Source organism: Alexandromys fortis, unplaced genomic scaffold (assembly GCF_014885135.2).
Source record: "Alexandromys fortis isolate MF-2015 unplaced genomic scaffold, M_Fortis_MF-2015_v1.1 scaffold_79, whole genome shotgun sequence".
In the NCBI taxonomy this organism is placed as follows: Eukaryota; Metazoa; Chordata; class Mammalia; order Rodentia; family Cricetidae; genus Alexandromys; species Alexandromys fortis.
In genome coordinates, this window is record NW_026067964.1 from 7,897,770 (window position 1) to 7,911,509 (window position 13,740).

The 13,740-nt window shown below is 45.2% G+C and overlaps 1 protein-coding gene across 5 annotated transcripts in view; it reads left to right on the plus strand.

Annotated features, from left to right (window-relative positions):
- The first annotated feature begins 2,500 nt into the window (after window positions 1-2,500).
- Rasgrf2 (Ras protein specific guanine nucleotide releasing factor 2) overlaps window positions 2,501-13,740 on the plus strand; it is a 214,409-nt gene continuing 203,169 nt past the window's right edge. For 2 of the 5 annotated variants that reach the window (XM_050153893.1, XM_050153894.1), the window contains exon 1: window positions 2,502-3,217. In XM_050153893.1, the coding sequence (XP_050009850.1) occupies window positions 2,930-3,217 (288 nt within the window). In that variant the 5' untranslated portion in view covers window positions 2,502-2,929. Of the gene's footprint in view, window positions 3,218-13,740 lie in introns of all 5 variants that reach the window. The other 3 variants (XM_050153889.1, XM_050153888.1, XM_050153890.1) reach the window with 3 other exon arrangements.

The following is a 13,740-nucleotide window of genomic DNA, read 5'->3' on the forward strand; positions in this document are numbered from 1 at the left end:
ATTATCATGCAAGCATGAAGACATGAATGAGGGTCTCCAAAACCCATAGAAAAGCCGGACAAGGTATCACGCACCTGTAATTTCCACACTCCTGTGGTGAAATGGGAGGTAGAAACAGGACAGTCCTTGGAAACTTGAGGGCCAGGTAGTCCAGCATATGTGGTGGTGAGCAAAACCAGAACATGTCTCAGACAAGGTGAGGACCAACAGCTAAGGTTGTCTGCATATACTATACCCACACTCTTATACAGGCATGCACACATACATTCATTTGTATACAGAGAGAGAGAGAGAGAGAGAGAGAGAGAGAGAGAGAGAGAGAGAGAGAGAGAGAGAGAAGATACATGAGAACTGCAGCAACAACAATACTAGAGCTTTTTCCCTTTCATTGCCCTGGGCAGATGAGGTCCTCAGAAAGTGAGAACAGACAAGGGCTAAACAAATTTTTCCTGGGACTCAAATAAGGACATTTCTGTAGGTAGAGGGGACATTTGATAATACCTGGGTGTCAGAGACAGTACTTAGAGAGGACAGGAGTCATTCACCCCTGAGGGAACACAAGGGCTTAGAAGGTAAGAATGCTCATGAGGAAATAAGGCGTTAGAAGGTACAAATGCTCATGACAGAATTATTGTGAGTATTTTGTTCTGGTGTGAGACCCATTCTGGCTTCAGCTCGTTTCAACTGCTCTTCATACAGTTGCATGCAGCTGGATCACGGCAAAGGAACAGAGAGGCCTCAGAGGCGATCACCCTCTGCCCTGCTTCTAGAACCGTGTGGACTGCAACCTAACATTTTCCCTTTAAATAACAGCACAAGTTCTCCACTGGGCTAAGCCAGCTCAACGCGCCGCTGCCCTTCGGATACATAAAGGCATGTAAAAGGATGGCTTCTGTTCTCTCACAGTCGTCTCAAAAGGGCAATTTTCCTATTACATGGACTTCAATAGCGAAGTTTTCCTTGACAGTAAGATGCAAACCGTCAGCTATTCGGGGAGGCAGAGTTAACACAGTCTGCAAAGACAGCCCTTTCAGAGCGGGAGGACCCTGCGGAGATCAATTTGTGAGTGCACAACTGCAGGACAAGACAGGTGTTTCACCAATTCACCGCCCTGAAAGGCACAGCTTACTATTCTGTTGCTTTCTCCAGTACTGGTTTGCTCGCTCATTTTAATATGTGGTTGCGGGGAATGAAACAAAAACAAAAACAAACAAACAAAACCACTGCGAGGCAGAATCTAAGAGGGCACTGTGGGGCTTCAGCAGTTCTCCTGGAAGCTTCTGGAACATCCTTTCTCTTTCACTTGTATTTTGTTTGAGCAGAACATCTTGGTTTTCCAGCGGTACCTGTGAGGTTTGTTAATCAAATGATTTCCAGTCTTAGGAAGGGACTCTGCTCAGCCTGTGACAGTGTGACCTCCCAGGGACAGTTTCTGCCCCTGCCAGGAAGATCTCCCTCATAGTGTTATCCCTTCCCCTACTTAAAACTCCATGCTTAACATTTAGCTTCTTTTATCTTAATCCCACGAAATAGCAGGTGTTCAAAAGGAATTGATGCATCTGCTGGCTTTCTGGGAACACTCGACTTCTATGAACGTTCTCTGCTAGTTTTAAACTCTACAGGTCGGGAGCAAGCTGGAAAGCCAACATTGTGGTTTATGCAAAGCCACCTTGTGACTCCACCTGCTGCTACTGAACCTTTCTGTGAGTCTGAGCGCATGCACACGGGTTGTAAAAATGTGTGGATCTAAGTGCCTATGTAACTGTCCGTTGTTTTCTGTCTGTAAGCGCTTGTATCTGATGAGTGTGTTTAGGAGGACTTGCATTTATTTGCATATGCTTATGATTCTTAATGTGTGCGTATGTGTATGTGTGTATGACCGGAAGGGCTGATGGATTTGTCCATGTATAGGTATACATTTGTCTGATGTTTCTGTGGATGTGTATATGATTATAAATGTATATACACTGTGTACAGTAAATGTAAGCATGTTTGAGTACCAAGGTATGTACATGTATGTACTGGCCTGTGTAAGTGCAAATTCGAGGGTGTGCACTTTTGAGAAGTACATACAATGGGTGTGTTTTTGTAATTGTGAATGTGTATGTGTGCACAGTAGTGTATTATTTGTGATTGTAGCTTGTACTCTTATGTGTATGACAGTGAGCATTGAGTGAAAGGATGTTTGCCAATTTATGTTGTGAGTGCACACACACTTGTCAACGTGTGCCTATTGTATTTGCGTGCCTGTGTGCTTTTGTGTATGAATATGAACGATGTGTGTTTGCGTGCGTGTGTTCAGTGTGCGTTTGCCTGTGTGTATGTGAGGGCTTATTTGTGCGTGTTTCTGCTGTGAGCGGCTGGGTGCCACCACTCTCCTGCCCCTCCGGGGCTATCTGCCCCAACAGGGGTTGGCCTGGGCAGAGGCGGAGGCCATGGTCCTGGCAGGCGAGTGAAAGATGCGCGTTAGGGAGAGTAGGCAGCGCCTCCGCGGCAGCCACCGCGCCGACTTTACCCTTTAAATCGGTCTCCAAGCCGATTACAGCTGATCTCCCACGTGACGTTTTACCTTCTGTCTCCCGGAGCGCCTAGCCCGAGGACAATCCTCCGGCTGCCGCGCGCCACACTGCGCAACCCGCCGCTGGGGGCTCGGCTCCCGCAGCAACTTCGTGGGTACGGGCGCCCTCGGAGGGCTACTTGGCACTGGGCTTCCGGGGATCGGGAGGCGTCGGGGACTCGAGAGGGCGCGGTCGGGGAGGAGACGGTGCCCCAGCCCGGTTCGGCGCCCTAGGACTGGGCGGCGGGCGGGGTGCCCTGTGGCAGGCGGGCTGGGGTGCGTCTTTCCGGAAAGCACTCTGTGATGGCTCCGCCGCGGGGCTGAGACTGCGACCCCAACGCCCCCACCCTCACCGCGTCCCGCACCCTCGCCATGCAGAAAAGCGTGCGCTACAACGAGGGGCACGCCCTGTACCTGGCCTTTCTGGCGCGCAAGGAGGGCACCAAGCGCGGCTTCCTGAGCAAGAAGGCGGCCGAGGCGAGCCGCTGGCACGAGAAGTGGTTCGCTCTCTACCAGAATGTGCTCTTTTACTTCGAGGGCGAGCAGAGCGGCCGCCCGGCGGGCATGTACCTCCTGGAGGGTTGCAGCTGCGAGCGGACACCCGCACCACCCAGGACCAGCGCGGGACCGGCAGGCGCCCGGGACGCCCTGGACAAGCAGGTACCACGCACTCTCTTTTCCCTGGCTCCCAGCCCCAGGCGACTCCCTGCTTCACTGTGGTGCTGGGTGGACAGCGCAGGGACAGTGCTCCGAGACCCCAGAGCGGTGCACGTCCCTGAGCGCGAGCAGAGATACCCCATCTCCACTCCCTGACCCCACTGCCTAGGGTTCAGCTGGGCTAGGGACCAAGCTGGTTTTGTTTTTGCTTTTCACAATCCTCTTAGAGACCGGATTTTTTTCAGTTTCTTCGCTAATCACTCCATGATGCTCTAGATTACATTCAGAAAGATGTGTGTCTGTGGCGATGTGTGTTGACACCTGTTGGATTTAGGTTTGCGAGACCGAACTAGCTTATTTGGAAAAGTTTGGTTTATTTTTTTGCTCGCTCGGGACAGGCAGAGTTCTTTACCTGCAAGGGATGGTTCACTGGTGGTGTTGGGAACCAATCAGGCTACCAAGAAAGGCGTTCCTGGTCCATCATGCTTTGCAGTTTAGGACTTTCCCTTGCGAACATTTGCCCACTGAGGTCAGTCATGAAGACACACGTGTGCCTATTTCCCGAGGATTAGTATTTGTCCCCGAGTTCTGGCTGTGTTTAAAAAACGTGGGCATTAAAAAAAAAAAAAAAAAGAACACTCTGTACTTGAAAGTAAATGAGACCTTTTAGCAGTAGGTCGTACTTTTAGTGAATTTTGTTGTACGTTCAAGGTGTGGGGGAGGCACTAGGTTAACCTCTGAATGCCCATTCCTGCAAATACGAAGCATACCGGTTCCTGAAGCCACTCATTTAGCAAAGGATGATTTTATCCAACCAAAATGTTTTCGCTTTGCTTCTATACCTCCGCCCATGGAGGAAGGAGAAGCTGGATGGGCGGTGGGGGATGGGAAACTGATTGTCTTTGCTATTGCAGAAAAATTTCCTAGGCTGCATTTTCCACTCAAGTTAGACCAGGCTGCATCTACGGCAACCCACAGAGGCTGCGGCAGACACGATGGAGTGGCCCTCGGATGGCCACCCAATGTTGCTGCCCTCTTAGAACTTAGAACTCAGAGAAGTTGAAACCACACCGGGCACAGGACTGGTTTTTGTTTGCGCTGTAAAACATTAACTTCGGTAAATGATAAGGGATTAAACACATTAGAAGAGCCAGGAATTTGAAATGAAAAAGACGCCCTTTGACTTTCGAAGGAGTTTTCAGTCATTTGAGAAACTGGTTTTTAAGCTGGCCGATACATGTATATTAGAAATGGGGAAAATTCAAATCATGCAGTCTCGAATCTAAGAAGAATTTTGAGGAACAAGATTTTTTAAAAAGTGTGTGTGTGTGTCTTTTTTGAATAGTATTAGAACACCCACAAGAACCTCTCCGCCCCCAAGAATTTTAAGTGCTATTATGTCTGAAATAAAAGAGGGTCCTTTAAAATAGTTGGAATATGTATCACTGACTTGACTCCAAACTGCTTCCTTTGCGTTTATTCTTAAGTTTACTCTGGAATGGAGTTCAGAGAGTGCTTAAGGCTTCTGTGGTGCAAACTCTGCTAACATTATATGTAAGGCACTATTGATCTTCTGGGAAAGGTCTGAGCTTCATCTTCAGGACCGTTGTCTCTAAGTTGGACTCTGCTAAAGGATTGAAATCCTTGAATAGTTGGAGTTCTAGACAGGTCATGATATGCAAGATTTTTCTCTATACCACGCATGCATGAGCCATGGGTGCTTGTCATCTTATGCAAATTTGGGAGTTTGGAAATTGGGAACCTTTGGGGTTTGTAGATAAAACTGATATGTAATGATGCAAGCATTCCAGAAGGGATTTGAAGCTGGGCTTGGAGAATTTTTAAATTTTGCTGTGTGATAGAAACACTGTTTTGACATGGGTTAGCCTAACCGAATAGTGTTTTTCTTGAACACTGCTACCTAGAGGTGATTGAAGAATTAGAAGAGACACTGTGGGAATAAGAAACAAGGAGAAACATTCCGTCTAAGTGTGAGCAGATGCAGATGGCCTTCTTTCAGTTAACTGTGTGCCGCTTTTCAGGGCTGCAGATCATCTGTCTCTAAGGCTCTGAAAAAACGGTGCAACTTTTTTTTTTTTTTTTTTTTTTTTTTGCCATACAGAACATGTGAACGGCAACTCTACAGCAATTCTCGCTGTACTAAAGTTAAAGGAGAAAGATAATTGAAGTGGGCATCCCGAGAACCAGGGCGGCAGGCCCACAAACCTGTAAGGAACACCCACTGAGCCAGAGGCTTCGTCATTCTCAGAGAGGGAATCTGGCATCTTTGGTCGATACATTAATAATCCAATTCTTGCTGTAAACCACCTCTAATGGCTTCTTTTTCAAATCACTTTAAACCTGCTAGTTAAGTTTAACTAGACTGATAGCTAAGCCATAAGAAGAAATACCCATTGGTTTTCTTTATCTAAGTAACATTCCAAATTAAGTTTATTGACTGAAAGAAGAAAAGAGAAAAGGAAAAAGTCAGAAAATGAACCAAAACATAAACCCTGATTTTTTCTTTTCTTTTTGTCAATAAGCTCATTTTCCATGTGCCCAGGTTGAAGGCTATTTGTGCTGCTCCATTGAGTTCACGGTGTTCTAGGGTTTTCTCTGGCAAGTTGTTGAGATATTGCTAGACAGTCTTATCAGCATTTCCACAGTGGCTGTTTCTTTAGAACAGCAATGATGATATAACCAAATGAATTTGTTTAAAAATGCTTAACGTGACTCATTGCCTCCCAAAGAATGTTTCTTTTTTTTTTTTCAAATATGTATCTGGTTGTATTTTTTTCTAAGCCCCATTTCGGGCAAGTGAAAAACTTCCCTTTGTAGCAAGCTCGGTCTGTGTGCTCTGCTCTGACTTGAGACCATTTACCATCTGGTCTAATTGCGCTCTCCTGGGCTCTCAGAGCCCGCTTCCTCTTTATCTGTCTCCTTACTTTCCTTTTAACCTGTGCTAACTCGGGCTTCTAGATAGGTAAAGTCCAACTCCAGATATGAAAAGGGCTTTGCTGGGGAGGCTTATTTAAATCCACTGAGCTCAAATTAAAAATAAACAAAACCAAAAATCTGCCTGAGATGGCAGTTGGGGGTACAATGTGCGAATCACTGTTTTGGTCCTTGTTATTTAAACTCTAATCACATGATTGTTGTTGAACCTTGTGAGATGCAGCTACAGACCATCACATGCTCAAAGACAAGTGGGGCTGATTTTCAAACAACCCGTTGTGTGACATTCCTTTACTTCAGTGGAGAGATCTCCTGAGTGTTTGCACTTAGGGTCAGAGTACACAGCCCAGTTACTCCGGTCTACTTAAGTAGCCATACGCGTCTCCCCCGAGGCCGGAAAGATGTATAGTAGCGAGACTGTCTCTCTTCTTCATCTGTTGTTGTGTTCAGCCTAGTTTCCCTCGTGTGGTGCAGGGTGGGTGGGGGATGGGTATTCTTTCTTGGCTCCAGAGGCAAAAAGAATTATACATGCTTGTCATATTTGTGCTGATTTAATTTGAAAGGGATTGCAGGTTCTGTGATATCTCTGTCACCTCATTACTAGGCAGACATTTTAACCCTCTGAACTTGACCACAAGGCAGGAATTCCTCAGCATTTGATTGACATGGGTGGAGGAGCACACAAACTCAGAGCTGTTGGTAGGGGCAGAGACTGTAGGGATTTTTGCTCTAGTTCTCGGGGTTGAGTAGAGGTATAATAGCCATGGGTGCTTTTCCATTTTTGCCCACTGAACACAAGAGGAAAATGCAATAAAGACATTTGATAACTCTTAAAAGATGTTCAAAAATATAATCCAGGGGACAGAGATGATTTCTTACCTGAAATTTATAAATACCTTTCCAGTGAAGTTAAATAAAGAAAACAAACTTGTAGATTAGCAAGAGTTAGTTGTTTAATTCTGGCGACTTTAGTGTTTAGAGTAACGAAATTCGTGTTGAGGATACAACACAGGAAAACTCACCACTGGGTGTTAGCTGTGTGTAAAATGCATTTCTGCTGTGAGGTGCATTGGGCTGTGGGTTTTAACCAGTGACAGTATTCACACCATGGAAAGGCAGAAAGCATTTGCAGCGTGACAGTGTTTTCTCTTTCTATTTGCTTCCAAAAGATAGCGTTTAAAACAATGATACTAGCCAGGCGGTGGTGGCGCACGCCTTTAATCCCAGCACTCGGGAGGCAGAGGCAGGCGGATCTCTGTGAGTTTGAGGCCAGCCTGGTCTAGTTCCAGGACAGGCTCCAAAGCTACAGAGAAACCCTGTCTTGGAAAAAAAGTTATTTTCTGTCTAGTGCAGACTATATTTTCCATTTGATTTTTGTTTATCCTGACCAAAACTGCTTAAATATTCATACTATAGTAAACATAATTTTAAGTACTAAAGAGTAGAAAAGGTTTTGAAAAGACATTTTGTGATTAAATAAATGCTAAAGTGTATGAATTCAGGTCTTAAATCCTAATTTTCACAGTTTTGAAGCAGCTTTGTGTTTTTATGCCTGTTTATTTTTTCTTTAAGAAAAGGATGTAGACATCTATATTTTATTTGTTTCTGTTGACTCCTGAATATGAACTGCTTGTTATACATTTATATATGTTGGGAGTTCACATATTCTCTTTTGTACCAGTGACACTCAAAACTGTGAGCTAACCTACAATCCAGCACCTGGGAGTCTGAGGCAGGGGGATTGCTCTGAGCACAAAGCCAGTTTTGATTATAGAGTGAGCCCCTGTCTCAAAAAGTTAAAAATATGTGCGTTACAGACCCACTCTGCCCAAGTGTGGGAAGCGCTATTTTCATGACAGCAACTGCGTGGTGAACAGAAGCCACGGGAAAAATTCTCTGAAACGGGAACGGCAATGCGCAGGGTGCACCACGACCTTTCTGTCGGGCATGGGCTTCTCTATGGCATCTATGTCCATAGCCTCGGTGTGCAGTGGGTCACACCATCTCAGTCCCAGTGAGCAAGCTTGGTGGCATTCACACAGTGATGAAATCTCCTAATGATTCATTGCTCAGAATGTTCCCATGCCTTGATGTAGGATGATATAGTAAAATCACAGCCAGCATTTCAGTCAAGCCGAGATGGTGTAAGAAGGAACGTGGCACTGTGTGAAATGTTTGACTGTTAGAAAGAACACTTGGCTGTGGACTCAACACGGCATTCTTTCAGATCAGTCGTCACATTTTGCACTGGTTGTAACTTCTAAATTTTAGCTGATTGAGGAGTTAAAATAAATCAGTTGGTTTTGCCATTTTCCCCGGGAATTAAAATACCATTGCATGCATATTTAGGAATAAGGCAGGGTATTCTCCCCTGTTCCAGCAGAGAACATTGATACCACTGGTGCATCAGAGATGCAGAGAGGTCATGACCATATGATTTTCCTTTTTACTAGAACATGCATGAACCACTGAAAAATCAAGACTCAGGCTGGAGAGATGGCTTAGCGGTTAAGAGCATTGCCTGCTCTTCCAAAGGTCCTGACTTCAATTCCCAGCAGCCACATGGTGGCTCATAACCATCTCTAATGAGATCTGGTGCCCTCTTCTGGCCTGCAGGCATACTTGCAGACAGAATACTGTATACATAATAAATAAATCTTTAAAAAGAAAAAGACTCAAACCATCTTCCTTAAACCTCACAATGGCTACAAAATACTCCAAATACACTTGTGGGGAAAAGGCAGAAAAAACTGATCACATTTGAGTAGCTTTGTATCTATGCAACGTGTTTCTTTTTTAACTCTGATGGAAGATGGGATGCAGATGAGAACAGTTTGCATCATTGGAGCAGGCAGCGAAAAACAGACTTCTTGATGACTCTGGGAGATGCAAGACAAGCTATCTCTAAAAATGAGCTGTGGAGCCTCAAGTCATCCTTTTACTTACGAAGGTGGGCCATGCTTACAAAAAGGCATTGCCAAGACTGAGGATCAGCACAGAGGGAGGGACTATGGGTACTGGTACTTTGCATGGTTTCTGGTTTCCTGCAAGGTGTTATTTTGTTTAGGGTGATTAATTTAGACACCTCCTGATTCATTTCCCGAACCATGCCATTCCCGTGATTAATGTAAACAACGGGACTAGCCTCCTTACTCCTATCCGAACAACTATTTAAAAGCCACAAGCCACAAGTGGGCCGGGAGTGTGGGAACTGGAAGGTATAGCTTGATCGGAGGCTCATTTTGTGATGTCACAACTCAGCACAGATATCAGATGAGACTGCCTCAGTGATGCCCAGGAGTCAGAGGCACTTTTATGGGTGAAAATGGGTTTGTAGGAATGCCAGTAAGAAGGTTACCAGGTGAGGTGGAAGAATCAGGAAGGGTTCACTTCAGGGTAAACGGTGTAGGTTTAGGTCATAGTTGCTGCTTAAAACACCTATGCTCTTGAGCCATCTCTCTAAGTTTGGTAATGCCAAGGTGGTCTGAGAAAGTGCCCAGAAGAAGAGGTTTCTGAGTATCCCATCATGGCCTTCATGGGTAGTTAGGTCCTCCCAAGTTCTTAACACAGAGCCAAACAGGCAAAGAGCGTATTTGTCGGCGGCTGTTTCATTCCTTCCCACGGACTTTTTAGGTTTCATTGCTAGAATCATTTGGGAGAGGTTTTCCTTCCTGAGAAAAGAAATGGACACACATAGGATACAAGAGTTCATGGACCACTATCGTTTAGTGTAAACAATCTCCAACTTTTGTTACACATTTTGTTGTTTCTCTCCTTCTGTGTGTGTGTGTTGGGGGGGGGGAGGGTAGGGAGCTTATTTTAAAGCCAGTCTCAGACACTGTATTATTTCACTTGTACATAGAAGAGTGTTTCCTCTTTGGTTTATCTCTTGGTTGGCACTGGAGACTGCAGTAGACGTAGTTCTGAAAAGACCCGTCTTGGAAAGAGCTTGTGATTTATTCTGTAATAATGTTTATCAATTTAATTGGCAGCCATCTTTTTATTTGGAAATAGCTTTTAGATGAACTCTAACCTATTACACCTCAGGAAATAGGAAGTTTGCACTCAGTCGTTTACCCATGATCGTGGGATGATGGATGGGGTGACCATGACTGGACCGTATGCAAAGGAACATTTAAGTCGCCAACTGCTCTATCATCAAAGGGTCTTCCCTCCACTGAGGTGCATTTTCCAAGCTTTACACTGTCGTACATAGATAGCATCAAGCCACCAATGCATCCCCACACTCTGTTCTTGGAAGTTTTGCAACTCTGCATGCACCAACCACCAGTCAGTGTTTCCTCTAGCCTTCAAAATCTTCACCCAGGAGTCAATACTATTTTAAGGCAGTTAGTAAGACCCCATTAATTACTTGTGAGACCTGCTGGGCTTTTCCAGGGTTAAAAGATTCTGTCCAATGGCTGATGGCTTCATGCCTTTTTGATTGCAAGGAAGAAATGTGAACTCAAGTTGTCTTAAATAATGGTCACATATGTGTGCTGGAAACTGCTCAAATGCTATAAGGCCATACATGAGAGAGAATCTCTCTGCCTGTGTTAGGATCTATCTATTCTATGAATCGTGTTCTTAGCCGACCACTTTCCAGTGCGTTCCCATTAACTACTTCTGTGTCCCCATGGCCCAAAGTCTCTAATGTCTAGTTACTATACCCATAGCTGGTAATTACCAACTCAATATTTTGGTTTTCTAAAATAAACTCTTATAGTTCTGGCTGGCCTGAAGTTTACTTAGTAGCCCAGGCTAGTCTTGGACTCCAGGAACTCCCCCTGCCTTAGGCTTCCAAGTGCTGGGATTACAGGTATGAGCCACCATGCCCAGCTTTGTGGTCCTTTTGCAAGGCTTGACTTTTCCTCTCCAGCATCTCTCATTCACTCCTGGATTCAGGCATTGATTCCACTGCAGGTGATTCTGTCTCACTTCATATTTTGGTTTTAAACAAAAGTCACAGGTTTCTCACAAGTCTGTGAGTTAATTGTAAATCAGCAAGGCGATGGCCCAGGGAGCATCACAGAAATTTTAGTGGGTGTGATGGACATCATTATTGCTATATAGGGTGCATTCATCAGCCTGGTTAATACAATGCTCCGAATGCTAGCATTATACATCATGAAAAGCCACAGGGTCTCCCATCAGTAGCAATTCTGTGTACTCACTTTATCACCAAGACGTCTATGATAATACGATTTGCTTTCTCTTCTCTTATTCTGCCTTCTGAACTGCTTGGGTTCATGCCCATAATTACTCATTATTACTTTCTAATACTTTAACAATTATTTAAATGCTCTTTAAATGATAATTTTAAGCCAAAGCCAGTTTTCAAAACATAACTGACACAGAGAAAATGCCTAACATTAAGTGAGCCGCTTTTCAAATTTTCACAAAACAGATGGATTTTTATGGTTAAGATTTGGGCCAAGTGACTGACACAATCGGCCCTCCAGAAACCAACCTTGTGTCTGTGCATCTTTAGTGCCCACCGTGGAAGCCACCATGGAAGCCCCTGTCCTTCCTCATCATAATATTGATTGCTGTTGCTTGCTTTTGCGTTTTACATACTCTTACTGCAGTGTTTCGTGGCAGGCTTCTTCCCCAGAGCATCTTAATTTGAGAGATTCCTACCTGTTTCTGGATGCATCGGTTCTCTTCCCTGCTCTGCGCTCCACTGGGCGTGTGTACAACAGCTACTCTATCCATCCTACTGTTGATGAGCACGGGGGATGCTCCCGGGTTGGAGCTATTGTAACTAATGCTATGAAGATCCAAATGCAGGCTTTGGAAATACATACATGCATGTGTGCATTTCTGGGTAGGCATGCACAGGAATAAAAGTATTGGATTGTAGAGCATATGAATATTTAGCTTCATTTGCTAAATATGGAGTTGAGTTACTGCTCAACTCCAAAACAGGCTGTACAGGGCCCTTTATGAAATGGAATCAGAACTAAGCTCTGCACCCTGAGGCCCCTTTACACTATGCTTCCAGTCAGACTGGTGCTCCTGGAGAAAGGCAAAGCGTGGGTTTGGCCATGTGGAGGCAGGATCTTTCGTTTTCAACCTGGGTCCATGCCATGCCCCGAAGCATCCACCTCCCTTGTTTTGATTGTTGCCTAGAAAGTGGCCAAGAAGGATAATCCCTTTCTGCACAAAATCTGGTCTTCAAGCTGCTTTCCCAATGGATGAGGATATGGGGATAAAAATGTCCCTGGGCATGCAGCTTAGTTCATGGACTACAGCAATATGGCTGGAAACAACTGGCCAGTAACCCAGTGAACTATTGATGGTGATGAGAACACCATTAGTCCCAAGAGGAGGTCTAAGGTTCAATGTCACCTACCTGTCACAGGCAGGAGGGGCAATTCTCCTTATGATGGGTAAGTGTTTGTTGGGAATCCCAAGTGTACACGAATGTTACCCTTGGCTTCAGAAATGGTGAGACTTGACCAGCAGCTTGGGGCCAGTTTTTCCCCCTGGAGAACTGGTCTTGATTGGAAGCATCCATGCCCATGCTCCCGGCAGTTCAGTTAGCAGCGTGCTTTGTCCAGATTTATATCACCACAATGGGGTCTCTGTGGTGTTGCGGTCTGTAATTTTGCACGTGGAAGACTGAGAAAAGATGCTACTGGTGTAGTTTGGAAAAGTGGTTTCCACCCCCAGCCTGGAGGAACCACAGCAAGGTTGGCTGACAACAGCTGACATCCAGAAACCTAGCAGGTCTCAGCTTACCCGGACTAGGACCAGGCATTTGGGCAGTCACGCTTCGTGTCATGAACCTTACTGAGCTTTGAGTAGTACAGTGAGAGATTAAAAGCCTCTATAGGACACTTGCTACTCGTTTGTTTCCTTTGCCTTTGCATCTGGGCCTTGCAATAATTTTAGGCTGGCTTTGAACTTGTGATCTCCCACCTCAGCCTCCCAATAGTTGGGTTTATAAACACTTGTTACTGTGCCCAGTCTCAGCCTCCCAGTTGTTGGGATTCTAGATGCTTGTTACCAGGCCCAGCTTACTACTTTTAAGTTGTAAAGCTTGGGCCAGATCAGGTACCACCCTGAACATACACTTCCCACCCATGCACATTCTTCTGGTAGCCATCCTAAAATAGCAATCCCAGCTCAGAGAGGCAGGGGTCTCTGTGGGTCAGTTTTAACAAGACTCGGTGGCAACGTTGCCTGCATGCCTGATAATTTTGATTGACTGCTGGACATTGTGTATGAGAAATAGAAGCAATTTGGGGCCCCCAAAGATGCTGTTTTCTTTCAGAGGGGATTTACTTTTGCTTCCTTGCAGGCATTAGTGTCTGGGCATTGCACTAATCCATTCTGGGATTGAGCTGGTCAGCCAGGTTTCAGGCTTTGTGAGGGCTTTACTGCCAGTTTGCCCCAGTTTCTGAAGTACAGTACGCCCATCGTCCTCTCCAGGATTCAAGGACATTTATGTAACTCTTCCTCCTTAGTCTCCTCTGCTCCCAGCGAGGGCCACAGTATTGCTCCCCAGTCTATGTGATAGCTGCCGTTTTCTGCTTGCTTTCTCAACCTCTTGGTTTTTTGTATTT